We start from the raw sequence: 23,267 nt of genomic DNA on the forward strand, positions 1-23,267 counted from the left end.
CATTAACACACGTTAGTGTTCCACTGCCAGGTCAGGACAGGAGGAAAAACACTAGTTCACCACAGGTACTGTTCACAAGTGGGACCAGACAGAGAGTGATGCTGAATTTCATTACCAGTGAAATGAATCAGCAGGAAGAGTTTTAGACCTTCCTCATGGTTGGGGCTGGGTCTACACCCTTCTGTCACCTCAGGAGTTTATCTGATCTACATCTTTCATACCTTTCATTTATTTACGTATGAATTCACTGAAGACATTTAACATGAACATGAAATGTTTGAAACCGTTGATTCGTCTCTACACATTTAGTTCTCCTGACATGAACAGTTTTAGGTCTATGAACACCAACACTAAGCAGAACGCCATGAGGACCTCAGACTGAGGCCGGCTGTAGTCTGAGGTCTGCTGTATTCATTTCCTTTATGTGAACAGAGTGTGATGTTTATCTGTGGTGTAAATGTGACCTGGTGTGTGTGCACCAGAAGCGTCACTGCTCCAGCGACTCTACGGCGTCGGGTCGGGACAGGAGCTACAGCAGCGACTCTGCAGACGTTCTCCCCGGCCGGCTGAAGGACGAGTCCTGGCTGCTGGACATCTCCAGCAGCTTCCTCCAGCAGTACGTCCAGTACCTGCAGAGCATGGGCTTCATCCTGGTGCAGGTCCGGCCCCCCTCCCCCGCCCGCAGGTCAGTCCGTCACACGCCTCTTGTTGTTCTTTTGCACCAGTGCTGGTCGTCTGTTGTCATTAGTTTAACCACCTCACCATTCTATCAGTAGAGGCTGTTTCACACAGCATCAACAACCGTTTCCCCCACCCCTCTGTATTCTCTGTGAAAGCTATCTGATCTGACTGACCCCCCCCCCCCACACGTCTGTTACAGCATCGCTCGGGCTCGCGCCGCCATGATCAGCTCCATGTCGTCAGAGGGGAGGATGTCCTTCTCCTACGTAAAGCAGAAGAGTGAGGACAGCCCTAAGGTGGGGGAGTGCCTCAGAGACACACACACACACACACACACACACACACACACACACACACACACACACACTCCCCAGAAAGCAATAGTTTCCTTCACTGCATGTAATTAATTTCTTCCTAGTGTTCATTCCCTCCTTTATACCTACGTGTGATATTTCTGAATGTGTCTAGGCTGACAGTGAACTATCACTACCATCACTAACGGTAACGTTATTTACCAACATCACTAACGGTAACGTTAGTTACCAACATCACTAACAGTAACGTTAGTTACCAACATCACTAACGGTAACGTTATTTACCAACATCACTAACGGTAACGTTAGTTACCAACATCACTAACAGTAACCTTAGGTACCAACATCACTAACAGTAACGTTAGTTACCAACATCACTAACGGTAACGTTAGTTACCAACATCACTAACAGTAACGTTAGTTACCAACATCACTAACAGTAACGTTAGTTACCAACATCACTAACAGTAACGTTAGTTACCAACATCACTAACAGTAACGTTAGTTACCAACATCACTAACGGTAACGTTAGTTACCAACATCACTAACAGTAACGTTAGTTACCAACATCACTAACGGTAACGTTAGTTACCAACATCACTAACGGTAACGTTATTTACCAACATCACTAACGGTAACGTTAGTTACCAACATCACTAACAGTAACGTTAGGTACCAACATCACTAACGGTAACGTTAGTTACCAACATCACTAACAGTAACGTTAGTTACCAACATCACTAACAGTAACGTTAGTTACCAACATCACTAACAGTAACGTTAGTTACCAACATCAGTAACGGTAACGTTAGTTACCAACATCACTAACGGTAACGTTATTTACCAACATCACTAACGGTAACGTTATTTACCAACATCACTAACGGTAACGTTAGTTACCAACATCACTAACAGTAACGTTAGGTACCAACATCACTAACGGTAACGTTAGTTACCAACATCACTAACGGTAACGTTAGTTACCAACATCACTAACGGTAACGTTAGTTACCAACATCACTAACAGTAACGTTAGGTACCAACATCACTAACGGTAACGTTAGTTACCAACATCACTAACGGTAACGTTAGTTACCAACATCACTAACGGTAACGTTATTTACCAACATCACTAACGGTAACGTTAGTTACCAACATCACTAACGGTAACGTTAGTTACCAACATCACTAACAGTAACGTTAGGTACCAACATCACTAACAGTAACGTTAGTTACCAACATCACTAACAGTAACGTTAGTTACCAACATCACTAACAGTAACGTTAGTTACCAACATCAGTAACGGTAACGTTAGTTACCAACATCACTAACGGTAACGTTAGGTACCAACATCACTAACAGTAACGTTAGTTACCAACATCACTAACGGTAACGTTAGTTACCAACATCAGTAACGGTAACGTTAGTTACCAACATCACTAACAGTAACGTTAGGTACCAACATCACTAACAGTAACGTTAGTTACCAACATCAGTAACGGTAACGTTAGTTACCAACATCACTAACGGTAACGTTAGGTACCAACATCACTAACGGTAACGTTAGTTACCAACATCACTAACGGTAACGTTAGTTACCAACATCACTAACAGTAACGTTAGGTACCAACATCACTAACGGTAACGTTAGTTACCAACATCACTAACGGTAACGTTATTTACCAACATCACTAACAGTAACGTTAGGTACCAACATCACTAACGGTAACGTTAGTTACCAACATCACTAACGGTAACGTTAGTTACCAACATCACTAACGGTAACGTTAGGTACCAACATCACTAACGGTAACGTTAGTTACCAACATCAGTAACGGTAACGTTAGTTACCAACATCACTAACGGTAACGTTAGTTACCAACATCACTAACGGTAACGTTAGGTACCAACATCACTAACGGTAACGTTAGTTACCAACATCACTAACGGTAACGTTAGTTACCAACATCACTAACGGTAACGTTAGGTACCAACATCACTAACGGTAACGTTAGTTACCAACATCACTAACGGTAACGTTAGTTACCAACATCACTAACGGTAACGTTAGTTACCAACATCACTAACGGTAACGTTAGTTACCAACATCACTAACGGTAACGTTAGTTACCAACATCACTAACGGTAACGTTAGTTACCAACATCACTAACGGTAACGTTAGTTACCAACATCACTAACGGTAACGTTAGTTACCAACATCACTAACGGTAACGTTAGTTACCAACATCACTAACGGTAACGTTAGTTACCAACATCACTAACGGTAACGTTAGTTACCAACATCACTAACGGTAACGTTAGTTACCAACATCACTAACGGTAACGTTAGTTACCAACATCACTAACGGTAACGTTAGGTACCAACATCACTAACGGTAACGTTAGTTACCAACATCACTAACGGTAACGTTAGTTACCAACATCACTAACGGTAACGTTAGTTACCAACATCACTAACGGTAACGTTAGTTACCAACATCACTAACGGTAACGTTAGTTACCAACATCACTAACGGTAACGTTAGTTACCAACATCACTAACGGTAACGTTAGTTACCAACATCACTAACGGTAACGTTAGTTACCAACATCGGTAACGTTAGTTACCAACATCGGTAACGTTAGTTACCAACATCGGTAACGTTAGTTACCAACATCGGTAACGTTAGTTACCAACATCGGTAACGTTAGTTACCAACATCGGTAACGTTAGTTACCAACATCGGTAACGTTAGTTACCAACATCGGTAACGTTAGTTACCAACATCGGTAACGTTAGTTACCAACATCGGTAACGTTAGTTACCAACATCGGTAACGTTAGTTACCAACATCGGTAACGTTAGTTACCAACATCGGTTACGTTAGTTACCAACATCGGTAACGTTAGTTACCAACATCGGTAACGTTAGTTACCAACATCGGTAACGTTAGTTACCAACATCGGTAACGTTAGTTACCAACATCGGTAACGTTAGTTACCAACATCACTATCGGTAACGTTAGTTACCAACATCACTAACGGTAACGTTAGTTACCAACATCACTAACGGTAACGTTAGTTACCAACATCACTAACGGTAACGTTAGTTACCAACATCACTAACGGTAACGTTAGTTACCAACATCACTAACGGTAACGTTAGTTACCAACATCGGTAACGTTAGTTACCAACATCGGTAACGTTAGTTACCAACATCGGTAACGTTAGTTACCAACATCAGTAACAGTAACGTTAGTTACCAACATCACTAACAGTAACGTTAGTTACCAACAGAAAACGTGTTTTACGCTAATCTCAGTTTAGACTTGTTGCTTTATAATCGGACACACCTTTTCCAGAGAAGCTGGGTTTTGTACATGTCATAAAACCTACTGTAGTCATTTATAAATGTCTCTAAACCATATGTCATTGAAAGGTTTCAACCTTTTTTCCACTTTTGAAAAATGTGCAAACATTGAATGTGAAAAATGTAAAAGAAGGTCAGATCTGTCACCTCCTTGTGACCCCATAACAAACACACCTTTTTCTCATACGCCCCTAAACCTAAACCCCTTAATCCCTCCTCTACAGCATCACAAACAAAGTGCATACATGTCCTGTTTCATATTCTGTAGAGATTAGCCCCAATAGGACCAGCAGGTCTAATCATTGAACACCCCCCCCCATCCTGAACTCGTCCAGCTGTAACTCGGATCTAATCTTCTGATCGTTTAGTTGGTTTTGTCTCTGCAGACGACAGCTGCTGGTTCTGCTGCGTATCACCTGCAGCGAGCTCTACCGGGGGGGATCGTGTTGATGGAACTGGCTTTCCAGGTGAGAGGATGTTAGGGGGGGCACTGGGTGACTTTATAAGGACTGTAAACAGTCAGGGGACAGTCATGAGTCAGTTATGTAAAGAACAACTGGACTCCATTGACTGTATTTAATCATCCAGCAGGATGTGATGATGTTTTAGATCTTCACACAGACTGTTCAGGTAGACTGTTGGAAGGAAACAAACCTCCTGTCGAGATCAGGTCCAGGAGGACATCGGTGTCATGTGACGTCTGGAATGAGACAAAGTAATGAGTTCAGGTAGAGGACTGACGGGTGAGTGGCTGGTCCATCACTAGTGTGATCACTAGTGTGATCACTAGTGTGATCACTAGTGTGATCACTAGTGTTTGAGTGCTGTGAGTCAATCTGTTCTAGAGTACAGTCACACACCATTCATTGTTCTAACCTCCTGTATCACACTCTAGTGAATGTCCTCTATTTCACTGAAAGGACATTAACTAAGAGCTTTTCCTCTGGACATGAAGTCAGCAGAAGTCTGTAATGAAGTTACAGACGTGACCAAGGCAGTGACAATGTGTTCTCACTACTGTGTGTTACTATGCACCACTGTGGAGGGTGAATGTTCTCCCGTGTCTGACTGGGATCTCTCAGACATGAGGTCGGAGAGATGGTCAGCCCCCCCTCCAGCACAAACATGTAACACAGGTGGATTATTGCTCATTTCCCTGTCAAGAATGTAAGCAGTGTAGAAAATCCATGATGTTATTGTTTTTGTTCTATTAATTATGTTATATTAGTTATTGTGATTATTTAGAGGAAGAGCACAGACAGTAACAGAAATAGCAGAAAAAAGAGCAGCAAAGTTACAAATAGAATAAAAAGCATTATCATTATTAGCATTATTAGAGGAGAAAGTGAGCATTAAAGGGGTTCTGTTATGAAAGCACATTGTTTCAGGTCTCTACATGTACCGCATACATTGTAGGGGTCCCCCTTAACCCTTCACACTCCTAACATCTGGACATCAGACGGGTCCTGTCTCGACTGTAGAGCCCACAAGCTGGGGAAACGGGACAAAACTAGTGACCAGTTCAAATGCGTTGCATGGTCTTTGATGGTGATGGGAAGCTGGAGAACCCACAAACACACTGGTAGAACCTGCAGATAGTGGACAGGAAGTCCCCAGGTGGAGCTGAACCCAGGACTTTCTTCTGTGTAATAACAGCAACAGCACTGCACACGGTGCTGCCCAAGTTTGGATATGCAAAAGAAATGATTATTAAAAAAGTTCTAACTGTACTCATAATGTTTTCATTCTCATCATTTTCTTACAAATGAACCTTTGCTGTGCCCCCACCGTCTGCAGGGGTGTTACTTCTGTGTGAAGCAGTACGCGCTGGAGTGTTCCCGCATCCCCATGGGCCAGACGGTCAACTCTCAGGTAAACTCTTGAGTGTTGTCTGCATACTCAACTGTAAATGGACTACTGGGAATGAAAGCATAAAAAAGTGTTGGTTTAAGTGTTGACTTTTGAATGAGACAGGGTAGGTGTTCTAATCTCCTTTGTTTGACCGGTGGATCCAGAGGAGTCCAGCATCTGGTCCTGTTTGTGGTTTAAGAATGTTAACAGGATGTTTAGCTCAGGGACATTGCGATAATGAATAATTAGGTGCTGAAGGTATATTTATTTATTGTAAGTTGTTACAGTTATGAATGATTTTTTTCACAGAAACAAGTGTTTGTGTAAATGTGGTGACTTTCAAAATGAAAAAGTATACACTGAAATTCCATTCCAATAAATGGTTTCAGTGATTAGGTAGACTATTGTACATATGTTACATATTATATCATATTACCATTATATAATAAAATTATATATATAACAAATGTATTATCATTATAATTATATCATTACTAGGCTTGCCTCCATTAATAGTCCTGTAGACTTTTACACATTGCTCTAGCTCTTTATTCACTGTCTGAAACATTGTATATTAGTGCCGTTGAAGAAATCCTAGTCTGCTGTCTCTTATCAGACGTAGAGGCCATCAGCAAAACAGTGTCTGCATTAACGATGAGGAACGCATTAACGCTTTACCACATTATCTTTTCATCCATCTTCAAACCGCTATCCAGGGCCTGGTTGAGGGAGGATACAGTCTGAGCAGGGATGCCCAGTCTTCCCTTGCCCCAGACACCTCCTCCCGCTCTTCCAGGCGGATCTCGAGGCAATGCCAGGCCATGTGAGAGTCATAGACCTTCCAGCCATCAGAAGATGGTTCACTGAGGCCTCCTCACTGTAGGACATGCCAGGAACACCTCCCTGGGGAGGCGTCCGGGAGGCATTCAAAATAGATGCTCCACCTCAGCTGGCACCACTCGAGGGGGAGGAGCAGTGGCTCCTCACCCTTTATCTTAAGTATGCACTCAGCTGTCCTATGGAGGAAAGTCATTTGGATCTTGTCCTTTCAGTGTTGACTCGAAGCTCATGACCGTAGGTGAGAGTAGGACTGAGCGTCTTTGGGCTCAGCTCCTTCTTCACTACGACAGACCTAAATGACTGCATCACTGCAGCCGCTGTGCTGATCCACATTAATATCATGCTCCATCACTTCACTTGTGAACAAGACCCCAAGTTACTTGAACTCCTCCACTTGGGGCAAAGACTCCCCACTGACTCAACTGAGAGGGTAGACCACCTTCCTCCAGTTGGTAACTCTGGCCTTGGATCTGGAAGTGCTGATAAATGTTCTTCTTGCTTTGCACTCAGCTGCCAAACCAGGCTCAATGACGCCGACAGGACAACATCATCTGCAAAAAGTGGAGGTGAAATCCTGTGGCCCACAAACCGGCCCTCGGTTACATCTAGAAAATAAGATTTATGTCCATAAAATTATGAACAGAACCGGTGATAAATGACAGCCCTGCCTGAGTCCAGTAGGAACAGGTCTGACTCACTGCTGTCAGTACGACAGCAGTAAGTTGGTACCAAGAGGGTCTAAATGTGCCATGAAGATGTCCCCCACACCACAACTCCCCCAGCAGCCTGAACCGTTGAGAGCAGGCAGGATGGATCCATGCCTTTATGTTATTGACACCAAATTCTGACCCGACCATCCGAATGTCCCAACAGATATCCAGACTCATCAGACCAGACCTCCTATTTTAAATCTTCTCTGGTCTGATGGTGGTGAGTCTGTGTGGACTGTAGCCTCAGCTTCCTGTTCTCAGCTGACAGCAGTGGAACCCGGTGTGGTCTCTGCTGCTGGAGAACATCTGCCTCCAGGTTCCACGTGTTCAGAGAAGCTCTCCTGCACCTCGGTTGTACCCAGTGGTTAGTGGAGTTACTGTTGTCTATCAGTCTATCAGTACCAGTCTGGCCATTCTCCTCTGACCTAGACCATGTCTACATGCCTGAATGCACTGAGTTGCTGCCATGTGATTGGCTGATTTGCGTTAAGAAGCACGTGGAGAGATGTGTCTAATGAAGTAGACGGTGAATGTGTTTATATCATGTCTGATTCATTCATGGATACCCTCCAGCAGTCAGCTCACAGACTGAATGGTCCGTTCTGGTTTCTGTACCAATTCAGACCCTCAGTACCAATTCAGACCCTCAGTGATGGTTCACAGACATCAAGAAGTTATGCAGGTAATGGACTGCAGGCCAGGTGTTTCACATAGATGGACAGTGTTGGGGAAGAGTTCAGGCTTGTAATTTTGCAAATGATTTATATGCGCAAAAACATTTGTAGAGAGAGAGAGAGACAGATAGCAGTACTCAGAACTCAATCATGAAGAAAACAATGTCACAGGACAAATAAAAGTCGATGTGTTTTCAAATTCTAGAGACTAGTATTGTCCCTTTAATGGTCAATTTGGTTAATAATGCAATACAATATGACCCATAACTATTCTATGATGATCAGCAGATCACATCACATGAGTCTTGTCAATGTACTAATTAGTATCAGTAGTACTTACATGTTTATTTTATCAAGTAATCAGAAAAATGTTTTCTCCTTAATTTAATTCTCACAGTTAAACCTTTATACATTTTTTGAGGTTGTTCTTTTTTTATAGATGAATACAAATATTTCAATATTAATATAAAAGTTATGGGTTAAAGCTCAATAAAAAATCAAATAAAATTTCTTGATTCTCAAAATATGACATTATTTTATAAGATCAGTCCAAAAAAGGATTTATAATGCAGAATCGTGACAATTCATGAGAGTGTACTCATTTATGGACTAAGGTTTTGGTTAAGCTTCAGATGCTCAGTCTTGTGTGGATTGAGGGGAGCTGGGGCACTGCCCAGTCATGATGGAGTCCCAGGTTGCTTTGGTAGCCACCTGCATTGTGAGGTCTGGCATGTGTCATCCTCCTCTTGGCGATCACCCACTCAACAGAGTTCATGGGTGAGTTAGTCAGGTTGGTCAGTAAACTGGTTCAGAGTGTTTTCAGTACTGTGGGCAGATGCAGAGTCGTGTTGGAGAAGGAAACCAGTATCTCCATGAGGACGGGAGGTGAGCAGCTGTATGGACAGAACACTCCAATCCCTGCACCTCGTCTCATTGTTAAATGTAGATAATAAGCTTGAATGATGGACTTCAAGGTACTTAGATTCTGCACTGTTCCACTCTTCCTCCAGAGTCTGATACCTTGAATTCCAAATTAAATTTAAAGAGGACTTTGAACCACTGAGCAGTGATTCAGTTCTTCTCTTGTACCAGGTAAAATTCTCCTGACATTGCCTCTGGCTCAGCAGTGGCTTGGCAGTAGGACAGGGATGTGACACAGACATAAATATTCATGAAATACAACCACAACACACACAAAGGGCCTGTAGACGAGGAATGTGGAGAGCAGTGGTGGAGTTACGTCCTGGTTTGGTGCACAAGAGGGAACTGGCACAGGTGTGGGAGCACACTCCATGTGGTGGGGCTGGACTGGAACCATCCAGACTCTGGGTCCCAGTCCAAACCCTATGGACTGTGTTGGTTCTGCCCCAGAGAGGACAGCTACCCTGAAACAGTCCTGATCTCACAGTTAGCCAGAGATGCTAGACAGAAGCATTAACTTTTCTTTTGACATGCCTGACACCATGTAGTCCATCCTAAACACATCACGTACTGGATGTTTGCTGGTAACTCATTGTGTGGGTCTTGTTTCAAGGTGTTTTAGTCAAAGATTACAAGCAATGGCAGGTATGCTAGAAATGTATGATTGTCATGTTTGGTAGCCACCTTTCAGATAATGCCAGATAAGGAGTAGTCATCAAATTCCTGGTATGGCTCCTGACCAACACAATGATTGACCATCTCTAAAGTGTATAATGATGCCTCATTTCATTTATGTATTATTTCTAAAGTCTAACCGGGTTTTTTTGTGGTTGTTATCCTTTGGGTCCGTCTGTGTCTCCATGTTTTTGCCTCGTCCCACCTCATGTTGTCTCTCCATCAGGGCAGCCTCCTCACCAAACCTCGTTGCAAGCCATTTCCAGACGCCACCCCAGTATCTGACTGTGCGGTATGTCCCAGCCATCTTAAGGGAGGGGTGTCTCACTACAATCAGGCTTGGCCTCCTCCCCCCACCCCAACTGTCCTTCTTGCCATCAGTGCTGGCCTTCCTTTCCAAATCTACATGTCTACCTTATCGCCTCTTGGGAAATAATTGTGTCTCACTGTTCAGTGCTTTGGTTTATATTTAAATACTGGTTTAACTGGGCAAAGGCCGGGGATTTAAATACCTTCTCCTGAAGTTCAAACTCCACTCTGATTTCCTTTCCTCCTTGAAATCCATTAGGCTACTTGTCTCCATGCTCACTGATTGGGTGTTCTGGGTGTTTCAGCTTGTGACTCTCAGTGTTTGTGAAGCCGTGCTGTGCCATGCACTCTTCCTTTAATTACACCATTTTCTTGATGTCTTTCCTCTGGTAACCACAGGACTGGACCTGGGATGTCCTCCAGCTCTAATTGCACTATCGATCCCAGCATTTGTTTGTGTCTCGGGCAATAATTGAATCACACAAATCTGCTGCTGCTGCTTGCAAGAAATGAAATACAGATCTGAGCTAAACCAGATTGGTTTTCCTGCAGCTAAAATGGTTAAAGTCTGACCACAGATGAGTTTGTCAATGTCTAGATATGTGAGCAAACCAGTGCACAAACCAGCCATCACATTTAGAACACCTGACTAATATTGTGTAGGTTCCCTGTGGCTGCCAAAGCAGTCCTAGCCCATCGACATGGACTCTAGACCTCTGAGATGTGATGGAGTGTTTACAAAGATGTTAGACACAGATCGTTCACCCCTGTAAAATCCACGATGGGCCCTCCATGCAAATCCCATTGATGATCAATTGGATTGAAATGCGGGCAATTTGGAAGCCAAGTCAACACCTCAAAATGGTTGTTGTCCAGCAGTGAAAGGGGGTTACATGGGCACCCTGGGCAGCTCCATGCGCAACACACCTCAGTGACTCTATCCTGACACACACAGCAGCTCGTCTGTCAACTCACTCAAGTCCTGAAGCTTGACTTGTTTTTCTGCTTCTTACACATCAACTTCGATGACAAAAGTGTTTCCTAATATGTCCCACCCACCAACAGGCGCCATGATGAATGAATAATTACTTGTTTCACCCGTCCGTGGGCGTAGTCTTCTGGCAGATTGGTGTGTGCTCCTAGGATTAGTCTTTATGTTCAAAGTCACTCCCACTGGTTTAAAACTGGACGAGATGAATGCGGATGGTGCTCCATCCCATAAATACAACACTCATACCATGGTTACATTCCAGGCTGATTTATTCAGTGTTAAGACGATGACTTAAGTGTATAAATGTACTCAAATGCAACACGTTTCATGTGAGGAGCTCACAGACATCCTGTGATCCCACACTAGTGTCAGCCGTGTCAGAGTGTATGCTGGTGGTTTCTTATTTTATTTTTACGGACACTGACTCCACCAGCAGGTGAGCCACTATGGCTGTGCACTGGTGACCTTAGTAGTGTTTATTTCTGATGAAGAACCTCCTTCAGCCACTGATGTTGATGCATGGAGCAGCTGTTAGCCCTTAGCCACACACCACTCCAGCTTCATGAGTGTTATCATGGGTGAGTCTACACAGAGATACCGCAAAGTAGTTTCACGCGTGACCCTGGGTTACTTCGTCTTTTCAAACTGATAGAAAAGCCAAGGAGAGCCGTTTAATGAAGGAGGGGCGTAGATCTGTAAACAGGATATGGGGCCACCTTGGACCAGAGAGAGACCTCACAAATATCAGTCACAAAGGCCTGTGCCCCCACAACGGCATGAAGACCGTACACTTCAGTGATGTGGAGGGGTCACGTTTAGTCAAAGCCCATCTGGAGAGTCCTGGTCATGGGGAAGGCTTCCTGCATGGCCCCCATACCAGAACTAGCAATAGCATGAACTCCACCACTGATCCTCTGACCTCTCACTTGACCACGGCCACACAGAGCATCATCCTGAATCACCTGCTGTTCCTGGTGAGTATGTACCCTCACTGTGGAGGCACCGTGTTCCTCCAGCACCTCCAGCTGGAAGGACAATGAGTTCACCATCACTTAGGAACCAAGACCAAGCACTCCCTCACCGACAGACCCAAGTTTTCACGTAAAACATACCTCTGTTGTACATCTCACATTTTTAAAATTATATATATATATATATATATATATATATATATATATAACCACTATGTCACGAATTTTCGTTTTTGACGGGTGGTTCTGGAAAACATTAACCGTGAGTAACGAGAGATTACTGTATATACTGTATATAGACAGATATGTCATTCTCAGACAAGCATGAACATTTAGACTTTCTCACACTTTCTTGTTCACACAGTCTGTTCAAACCCTAGTGGTGACAGCAGTCCAGTGTTTGGTGAGGTGTGGATCGTGTTCTTGTTCCACACACATCCTTACCGTGGTCTCACTGCAGACGGTCACTACCCTTTCTCTGTCTTTGTTATTTTCCTCTTTCTTTATGTAACAAACCAAAGATTCATTTATTCCGTAATGCCCCCCCCCCCCACAGCCGCCTATCTAACGTTAAGTTAGCGTCGTTCTGTCTTTGGGTGCTTCCCCAGGTGACTCTGATGACACTGAACGTTTTGTCCACATTGTAGGTTTGTAGTGGAGAAAACTCATAGCGGAGGCTGATTAGAGAGATATTAAAAGTATTTTTAAGATAACTAGAACTACAGAACTAAATATTTTGTGACAGGGCCTGTTGGATGAGGAGTGAGTTGTCGTCGTTTTCCATACTAGTCCAGTTCACTTTATTTAACACAAACATTTCACAACAAGGGCGTCACGGTGGAGCAGTGGGTGGTGTTGTCGGGGCACAGCGAGGTGGTTCTGGGTTCAAGTCCCGCTCTGTGGGGAGTTTGCGTGTTCTCCCCGTGTCTGGGGGGGTTCTCTCCGGGTTCTCCGGCTTCCTCTCCCCTCAAAAACGCTTCAGGTTAATTGATGATACCAAATCACCCGTTGGTGTGAGAGTGAGTGCATGTTTGTCTCTGTGTGTGTGCACTGGTGTCGCGCCTGGAGTGTACCCCCCCTCACGTCCCCAACAACCCTCGACAGCGGATGAAGTGGGTGTGGAAAATGAATGAATTTGATCACATGTAGTTTGTTCGTGTCTAAAAGTTTAAATATTTTTGTATTGAAGGCATGTTATAAGTTCAAAGTGAAAGGTCAAATTATTTTTTTATTTTCCATAAATTACTGCACTTCCTTTACAATCAACCTCTTTTAGTCTCTTCTTGTTTGACCCCTGATCATTACAAATTGTCAGCTTTTGTTGCTCCTACACTTCCAGTGAGTCTGTCTAACGGAGGTTATTACCCCTGTGGGGTGGGGTCAGTTTATTACCCCTGTGGGGTGGGGTCAGTTTATTACCCCTATTACCCTATTGATGCAGGAAGTGTTTGTTTCTGGATCCTACATCAATAAATAGAAGTTTGTGCCAGACCCCCTGCTAACCATCCGTTTGGTCCCAGCCCCCATTTAGACGTAACAAAAGGATTGACAGCGTGATTGACAGAGTGATTGATTGACCGAGTGATTGATTGACAGAGTGATTGACAGTGACTGACGTATCCTGAGCCGTATTGACGTCTTCTCCACGTATAAGAGCGTGGTCATCCCCGAGGTGGAGCTAGTGATCAGACTACGGTAGCAGTGTGTGTTAATGTCCTAGCTCAGAGCTACAAACTGAAAGTTCCACACAAGCTGTTGAAGTCAGCTAGCATTTGGCTAACTGGGTAGCTTTGCTTCAATCAGGTGTTTATGTAGCATGTGTGTGTGTGTGTGTGTTTACCAGATTCTAGGAGTTGGTAGGGTTAGCGAGGACCACTGTGTATATGGAGAGACCTGAAAACATGTGTTTTTCATCATAGGACCTTCTTACGATGGATGCTACAGGCCGCCGCCACCACAGAAACTGAATTTGAGCCAAATGGAAACTGCAGAACTAGAAGCAGATTTCAAATTCAAACCCTCCAGTGATTCCAATGGAATCTGAGTTTTGAACCAATTCCAAATTAGAACTCTGTTCTCACTGCCCAACTTTAGGGTCACAGAAAACCAGGATTGTAAGTTGTAAACTGAAACACTTGGGAGCCACTAAAACAGCTGGCATTCTCCTTCAGACACACAGAGAGTGTACTAGTGGATGATCACACCACCAACCATCACAAGTCTGATTCTAATCAGTTTCTAGAGGTTTGGCTTGTAGAGTGCCTTCTGCAGAAAATCTATATTTTCTATGTGGGGGTGTTTACTGTCCAGTCGTTCTGTAATGCTGATAACTGTCTCCACCCCTGTGTTCTAGCTTTCCATGCTGTTCACTGAAGAGTGCGATAAGGTGCGGGACCTGATGCACGTTCACTCCTTCAGTTACGACTTCCACCTGCGAGTGGTTCACCAGTACCTGGTAGGCTGCCACATGACGCTGCGCCAGGGCTACCAGCTCACAGACTTTCTAGACGACTTCATCTCCAACCATCCAGACATCCCCAAGTTTGGCCGAAACCACGTCTTCCAAGGTGACTGAGTGAATGGTATCTCACACCGCTCTACAAATGCAGTTACTCTGGCTACCTAGAACCAGCAGAGGACGGGTAGAGTAGAGGTAGAGTGGCGGGCAGCTCCTTCCTGGAGCACCCCAGTGAGCACCTTGTAAAGTGGGACGGCACCTTGCTCAAGGGTGCCTCGGCAGTGCTCAGGAGGTGAGCTGACACCTCCCACTGTCAGCTCACCTCCAGGTGGCTGGACAGGAGCGGGTATCGAACCGCCAACCTTGTGATCATAGACGACCCGTCTACCACTGAGCCATCGTCCCACCTGGAGCGATAATGATTGACGAGGAAAAGGAGGTGTTGAGGGTTTAACGGGTGTCAGGGGAGACGGCCAGCAGGATTATAAGGTCAGTGTATCTGAGAGGTTGTTGTGTTCCTCAGGGAGCTTCTCCATCTCCACGAGGATGATGACAGCCCACCAGCTCTACAGCTACATCACTGACCATGCTGGCACCTACAGCATGAAGCCCCTTCGCATGTCCAAGGCTACAGCCCCCACTGACAGCAAGAAAGGGGCAACAGACCTGCATGAATATGCACTGGTGGCACTTTGGAACAGGTAAAAATACGTCAGAGGCGTCCAACTGCTTAACGATGTGTTTAACAGAACTATGTTACCTTGTTTTGTCTCGACTTCTACTGCGTACCCCTGTGTGGGTCAGGAGGAAGGTAGTCTTAGGCCCCGTCCACACGTACCCGGGTCTTTTTCAACACGCACCTTGTTTCTACGGTGACGCCTCTCATCCACACGACAACGCAGACATCTGGGACAAAAACTGAGCTTCTTCAAAACGTCGGCAAAGTGAAGCTTTTTGAAAACGCCGCGTATGCGTCTTCCTGTGGACAGCTGTGACCGGAGCTGGTTCGGACCGGGGGCGTCTCCCTGCAACGAACACTACCTGTGATGTGTGTGTGTGTGTGTGTGACCTGTGTTCACAGGTACACACACAGCGGATGTAGTTCAAACCGTGTTGGTGGAAACTATCATGCAGGCGTTTACCACGAAACCCCCCAATAATAAACAGTAGCTCCGAGGACTGGGGCCCCAAACCCTCCCACCAATGTAAAGGTAGCAGTTCAGGGAGGGCTACTGTCTTCATCGTTCTACTCTCTGATCAGCTCAGGCTCCTACAAGGACCTGGAGGGCCTCCCCCACCACGATGACTTTGATGTGACCTTGGTGGTGTGTCACAACGCTGCTCCGTTTGAAGAACAGTCGGACGGGGAGAGGCACCTGCTGAGGTAAACATTCACATCAGGGGATGGATTACAATAGATTACAATAGATTACAATAGATTAGAGACATAAAGAGTACAATTATTACATTATTATTATTATAATAACACTTGAATTGGTGCATAAGAGTACAATTATTACATTGTCATGCACCACTTCAGTCAGTGTTGTTATAATAATGTTAAAGTTGAAACTGAACACTTGGTGCTTGAGATGGATCCAGATTGATGGGGTGTAGCAGTTCATCAGTGTTTGTTTCCCCTCCACCAATGAAGTCACTCCGATCAGCCGGAACAGGATCAATTGTCTCATTGGCGGAAGGTTCTACCCCCCCCTCCCTGTAGTGATGGTTCTGCATTGAGGTCTCATTGGCTGAAGGTTCTGGTCTCTCCACCCCCCCCTCCCCCGTAGGCTGCGGTTCTTCGTGGTCATGACCAGTCAGAGGGAACTGTTCCCCCGCCTCACGGCTGACATGCGCCGCTTCAAGAGGCTTCCACAGATGAACCGTGATCCTGGTGACCTGGGGGGTCGTCTCCCCCCGGATCGGGCGGAGGCCCCTGGAACCCGTGCTGCTGAGCAGGACCCCTGGGAGGAGGCGTCACCTGAAGCCGTGGCTAACGCGGCTCCTGGTGACGGCAACGAGTTTTACCCTCTGGCAGGGGGGGCAGCAGAGGCCCAGGGGCTGTTCTACCCCTCCCCCCTGTTCCCCCTGCTGACCCAGGAGGTGTCGGCGGCCCGCAGGCAGATCCAGAGCAGCGTGGAGACGGCCATGAGCCACTGCCGCCGGGACAACCTGTGGAGGAGGCTGTTCCACGGGGAGCACCTGGACAAGCTCAAGCTGTCCAAGCTGACCTTCAGCGAGCTGGAGGAGCTGCTGGGGGCCGTGCAGAGCCGCTCGGTGGGGGAGATCGACCCCCAGCTGGTAAGACCACCCCCCAAGCCTGTTCATGCTTCATCCTGTAGAAAATGTTCCTGGACTCCTGAGAGTCAACCGATAGAGTTTTTTCCCTCTTATTTTTATTACATAACTGTTAATTCTGCAGTAATCAGAGCTTCTGTCTCCATCCGTCGGCTGAGCGTAATCTGGTTTATTTTGTAACACAAGATCATTAATCCAGATGAAGCAGACCGACGGACAAATGTCCCCTGGAAGTGTGGAGAAAAACGTGTGTGAAGAGGGGAAAGAAATCAGAGGAGACGACCGTCAACCCCCTGACGGCTGATAAAATCAATGTCATCAACCGGCACACTTAATCACTTATATACAAGTTGTAGGTTCCACACTATGGAGCTTGGCTTGACGCTCTCACTACTCCCTCGTTATCCACATCGACGAGAAAAATCCACAGGACTGCTCTCAAAGTTTGAACTGTTTACTTAAGCAAAACCAAAAAAAGGGTGATACAGAAAAATATTGAAAATGTACATTAAGCATCCATCATAACCAAAACTTCAACCACGGGGTGGCTAGGTAGAGAGTTAGCGAGGTAAAAAGAGAGAGAAAGAGAGAGAGGTCAAAAACCGTGTGGCTCCACTCCCACCTGCCCGACTGACTGAATGACTGACCTCAAGGGAGCCTCAACCAAAGTCATTAAAGGTGCACAGCACCTTAAATACCAAACTTCCATTTATGCTCCCATCCATTACAAATATTATATAAATGACATTTTTATCCATTTTAAACTCCAAATACATTTTAAACGATTAATTACATTATCATTCAAATGAACTGAAAATACCTGTAAATAGGCCTTTTACTTCCTTCCTAATCAATTAACTTATATTGCTATGAATTTTAACTAATTTTAAATTATTTATTAACCTTTTTCAACCAAAAATCCAAGAAATGCATTTAGGCTCCTACACAAGTTATGTAACATACATATGGAGAATTGATGTGTGGGGAATTTTAAAGGTTAAGTTTAAGCATTTTTTCAATGTTGCAGATTTTACACTTTGTGAAATATGGAATCAACAAACTGTTGTCCACCCTTAAATTTGACATCATTCCATCTCACATCCGAAATAAGTTATTTTCAATGTTTTAATTATTTAAAAAAATCAAATAGTAACTTTTTTTTAAATTTAGAAGTGGTCACCATTCTAAGTTGCTGATAACTACTCTGTTGTTCGCTGCTCAGTATCTCACCCACGGTTGGCTGGTCCAATCGCCTCGTGTACATACTGCTGGTGTGATGACCTGAGGAACTCTAACACCCTGTTCCTCACTGAAGTGTTCTGAGCATAAAACCTGTGGTTATTGACATATCAGCCGCCCTTCTTGTAATAGATAATCTTTAATTGTAATAGTGATTGATGATGTGTCACTGCAGGACTGTTTCCTCAGCATGAGCGTCTCCTGGTACCAGAGTCTGATCAGGGTCCTGCTGAACCGCTTCCCCCAGAGCTGCAGACACTTTGATGACAACGGCACTCAGTACCTGGTGAGCAGACCTCCGTCCCTGTTGTGTGACAGCAGATGGATCAGATCTCTGCTGGCCTCTTGTTTCTCAGCATGTCTCTGGTCTTCTTAATCATTGTATTACGGAAACATTAGTTTATCAGTGTTAAAGTTAAGTGTGTGTGATGTGATATTTAGAGGATTATTAAGGGTTTGCTTTTATCATTAAAGAGTACAACAGGAAAATGTTTTAAAGGAGGAAGCACTTTGACTAAAAGGCCGCTGGTTTCATTCCCAGTTCCTCTGAGTCTGAACCCAACTGGAGTGGACAAGAAGCATCAGTGGAACTCAGAAATCTTTAAAACAGTTCTGAATGAATGAATACACACACACACACACACACACACACACACACACACACACACACACACACACACACACACACACACACACACACACACACTCGTCTCTTGAACATCTGTCTCCATGTTCATCTGTTTTCTGGGCCCCACCCACAGATAAACACAATTTTTGGTCTTTGAAATATGATTTTTTTTCGCAGCCCCTTCTTTGCAACACACAGATTTATGAACCCCAGACACCTGTGACGTGGGGCAGGTGAGGATGCCCCACCTCACCTTTGAATGACAAAACTGTGTGTTGGGAGGGGTACTGCTGCAGGGTGAGCAGGGTCCCAATCCACTTTTTTTTTAGTTATACTTTGAAAACCTTGTAACCTGAATGAATTACCAAATCTGAAGACGACTCCGTGTTGTTGTTGGATTGAACTATTAGTGTTAATTATCTCATTTTAAACAAGAATACCAAATAAGGAAAAAAGTAAATCTATTCCCAATCCACTGTTGCTAACATTGTCCTCAGCCACATGACTGAAATTCAAGTCACTCATTCTGCTGTTTAGTGAGCCTGCAGGAGCAGGCTGCAGCTTTCCTCTGTGGGGGTGTTTTTGTGTGTGTGTCTTTCATTTCTTCTTCTTTTCAAATGGGTCGCACCAGGCTAGTGTTCGCCAGGGAGGAGTTACTGTCCATGAGGGTCAGAGAGGGACGGGGGCTGTGCTGTCAGGGTGCTTTGCTTTACCTTCTCCAGCACCTTTAACACCATCCAGCCCCGGCTCCTTCTGGAGAAACTGGCTTCCACCGATGTGGACCCCTACCTCATGAGCTGGATCACAGACTATCCATAACAGACAGACCCCAGTATGTTTGCATGGGGGCTGTTTGTCATCAGTAGTGACCAGCAGCATAGGAGCTCTACAAGGGGACCGTGCTCTCCCACCTTCTCTTCACCCTCTACACCCCGGAATTTCAGTCGAACTCGGATAGATGCCACATGCAGAAGTTCTCTCATGACACCATGATTGGTCAATGTTTTAAGAACAAGGGAGATGCGCAAAGTTGTGGCAACTACAGAGGAATAAAGCTGATGAGCCTTTAGTCTAGCTAAGCATGTCCAGGCAGGATGGAACGGGTGGAGGAAAGTGTCAGGTGTGATGTGTGATAGAAGAGTTTCAGCTAAAAGGAAAGGAAAGGTGTACAAAACTGTGGTGAGACCAGCGATGTTGTTTGGTCTAGAGACAGTGTCCCTGAGGAAAAGACAGGAGACAGAGCTGGAGGTAGCAGAGATGAAGATGCTGAGGTTCTCTCTGGGAGTGACCAGGAAGGATAGGATCAGGAATGAGTCCATCAGAGGGACAGCACATGTTAGAGGTTCTGGAGATAAAGTCAGAGAGGCCAGACTGAGATGGTTTGGACATGTCCAGAGGAGAGATAGTGAATATATTGGTAGAAGGATGCTGAGTTCTGAACTGCCAGGCAGGAGGCCTAGAGGAAGACCAAAGAGGAGGTTTATGGATGTAGTGAAAGAGGACATGAAGGTAGTTGGTGTGAGAGGAGAGGATGAGAAGACAGGGTTAGATGGAGGACACTGATTGGCTGTGGAGACCCTGAAGGGAGAAGCCCAAAGGAGACGATCATTATCATTGACATAGAAGGGGATACACTCCCTTTAAACGAGGCTTTGTTTGTTTGTTTGTTGGGGTACAGTCATGTGTTTGTATACTAACCACAACTTATTTTCAGATCATCTTTCTCGAGGGGATACTCCAAGATGTTCACTGAAAACAAGCGACATGAATCAAATCCTAGTGACACTTACCTTCTGCGTATAGATCATGTTAATATTGTTCATGTTCATCATCACCGTGATCCTTTTCCTCCTGTTTAACACCATCAAGAACCATGAAAAGTGATTTGTGATTTTACCACTTCACCTTAAGTACCCGTCAGATTTATATCCTGTCATCTTTTCCAGGCTGTTCTGAACCAAAAGTTCACCGACTGCTTTGTTCTGGTCTTCCTGGACACACAAGCTGCTAAAACAGTGAGTTATTCTGCTGTGATTACCGTTGTTATACAATAGTCGTCCAGACTTTTCAGAAGTTTTTTCTGTTGTCTTCCTGCCACAGAGTCTAAAGGTTGTATTCCGTGAACCTTTACCATCACAGCTGCAGGCCAGCAGCAGCCCCCCCCCTCAGCTGGTGTCCATGTATCATCACCTGGAGTCTGTCATCAACACCGCCTGTTATAACCTCTGGACGGGCCTGTTATAACCTCTGGACGGGCCTGTTATAACGTGTGGACGGGCCTGTTATAACGTGTGGATGGGCCTGTAATAGAGCTGTCTCTATAACAGGCCAATGTACACCATTCATAGTGTGATTAAGTGAAGCTTCATAGCAGACATTGACATCAATGCATTAATGCTAAATTCCAAAGCAGCAGTCCAGGGGTTCATCTTCGGACCTGAACAGGTTTGCCCCCCGGCTTCAGGACGTTTTTCTAGCCCCCCCCTCCCCTAAAATTTTCCAGATAATTTATTTGAAGTGAAATGACTCCTAAATGACTCGGTACTGGTTTCATGTACTACTTAGCGATTAGCTTAGCCTTCTCCTGTGATGCTGCCAGTGTGTCCTCTTCTACCTGATGATGTGTCGGACTGAACTCCACACAGGAGACCAAACCAGAAGGTCCGTCTGTACAGGAGTAAACACCCATCAGGACCAGGTTCTCAGTGGGTTCTGGACTGGTCCAGTGGGGTATCAGGGATCGTCTGTCCACACCTTAAAGCAGAAGCTTCACTTGAAGACTCCAGACATCTGATTGGTTAGCAGCCGTGTACACCAGTACAGATTTATCCTGCTGCTGATCACTGTAGATGTTCACCAGTGGTTTCACTGAGTCCAGTAACTCATGACGCACGAGTCAGTCGAGGAAAACCAGTGAACACTTTGGTACGACGGCAGGATCACCAGTGTGATCACCAGTGTGACCACCAGTGTGACCACCAGTGTGACCACCAGTGTGATCACCAGTGTGATCACCAGTGTGATCACCAGTGTGACCACCAGTGTGATTGGGGCGTGAAGACGCTCACAGTCTTTGTAGACCGTCTGTTCTCTCTGAGAAACGTTGGTTCCTTCAGTCTGAACTCAGTTTCTGGGACCATGAAGTGCCTTTCTGTGTGATGTGGGTCCCAAACCATGAGATCAGTCTGTCATCATCCTCCCCTCAGGGCAGACGCTGATGGAAGGATCTGAAACACGTCGGACGTCATAAATAAAGTGCCTCAGCTGATTGGCTCAACCTCACTTCAGTTTGGTTTCACTAACTTTGATTTTTTTTTTTTGCCCAAGAATCACCATCAGTGCAGTTTCTCAGTTGGTGACCCTGCCCCTGACCCTAACCCTGACCCTGACCCTGACCCTGCATCAGTTTGAGTGAACGTCACAGCTGACTGATTTTAGTTCCTTCATTAATGACATTAAAACATCGTAACCAGAAAAAACCACTTTAGAGCTAATTTGTTAAAATACAATGAAGGATCCAGTGTCAGGGTTAAAGGTCATGCTTAACATGAACTGTGACCATTTCGACTGGACTATGAACATTGCACTGTCTCTACTGTATAATGTATATTATGTATATGTGACACTTTATACAGTAATGCTGAGGAAATCGATAGTCCTTGAGCGTTGTGGTTGTTTCCTGTACATTTATAGGAATATAATATTCAGTGAATCTGGAGAGAATTACAGAGCTTCACTTTGTCCATCTTTCATTTTGCAGCCTTACAAAACTGATTGAATTCTCTCTTGGGCTCAGAATTCCACTCATAATCATCCACTGTGAGAAAGTGGAAAAGGTGTGTTTGAATTTCTTGTATGTGGAATAAAAATAAAGACTGAAACATGACGAGCGTTAACAGCCTCTGCTCAATGCTTTGTAGAGGCGTCTTTGGCAGTAATCACAGCCTCAGGTCTTCTGAGTGGGACGCTGGGGGGGGGGGGGGGGGGGCACATGGTTCCACATGATGGAGGCCGTTAACAAGGACAACAGTTATCCCTGTCTTTAGTGTTCTAACATTTATCTTTCACTCTAAAAACATCTGCTAAGACAGGGTGTGTTCTTGAAATGTCAGTTAAATTTGACTCGTTTCAGAATTATTTTCATGTCGTTCCATGAGTTGGAGAAGAATGTTAAAAACTACAGGCTGGAGGATGGACGGATTTTTCCCGTACACAAGTTGACACAAACACACACACACACACACACACACACCAGCTACTTTATTAACGCCTGTCCAACCGCTCATTAACACACATTTCTAATCAGCCAATCACATGGCAGCAGCATGAAGGC

The 23,267-nt window shown here is 44.8% G+C and overlaps 1 protein-coding gene across 7 annotated transcripts in view; it reads left to right on the forward strand.

Annotated features, from left to right (window-relative positions):
• The window catches only part of szt2 (SZT2 subunit of KICSTOR complex), a 76,290-nt gene extending 53,467 nt beyond the window's left edge, over positions 1–22,823 (forward strand). For 3 of the 7 annotated variants that reach the window (XM_068318448.1, XM_068318449.1, XM_068318452.1), the window contains 12 exons: positions 483–685; positions 881–977; positions 4,756–4,836; positions 6,167–6,241; positions 10,267–10,332; positions 14,665–14,878; positions 15,293–15,470; positions 16,031–16,153; positions 16,560–17,070; positions 18,482–18,592; positions 20,881–20,949; positions 21,035–22,823. In XM_068318448.1, coding sequence (XP_068174549.1) covers positions 483–685; positions 881–977; positions 4,756–4,836; positions 6,167–6,241; positions 10,267–10,332; positions 14,665–14,878; positions 15,293–15,470; positions 16,031–16,153; positions 16,560–17,070; positions 18,482–18,592; positions 20,881–20,949; positions 21,035–21,178 — 1,872 coding nt within the window. In that variant the 3' untranslated portion in view covers positions 21,179–22,823. Of the gene's footprint in view, positions 1–482; positions 686–880; positions 978–4,755; positions 4,837–6,166; positions 6,242–10,266; positions 10,333–14,664; positions 14,879–15,292; positions 15,471–16,030; positions 16,154–16,559; positions 17,071–18,481; positions 18,593–20,880; positions 20,950–21,034 lie in introns of those variants that run through there. The other 4 variants (XM_068318450.1, XM_068318451.1, XM_068318453.1 and 1 more) reach the window with 4 other exon arrangements.
• Positions 22,824–23,267: the final 444 nt, after the last annotated feature.

This window comes from Antennarius striatus, chromosome 7 (genome assembly GCF_040054535.1).
Source record: "Antennarius striatus isolate MH-2024 chromosome 7, ASM4005453v1, whole genome shotgun sequence".
In the NCBI taxonomy this organism is placed as follows: domain Eukaryota; kingdom Metazoa; phylum Chordata; class Actinopteri; order Lophiiformes; family Antennariidae; genus Antennarius; species Antennarius striatus.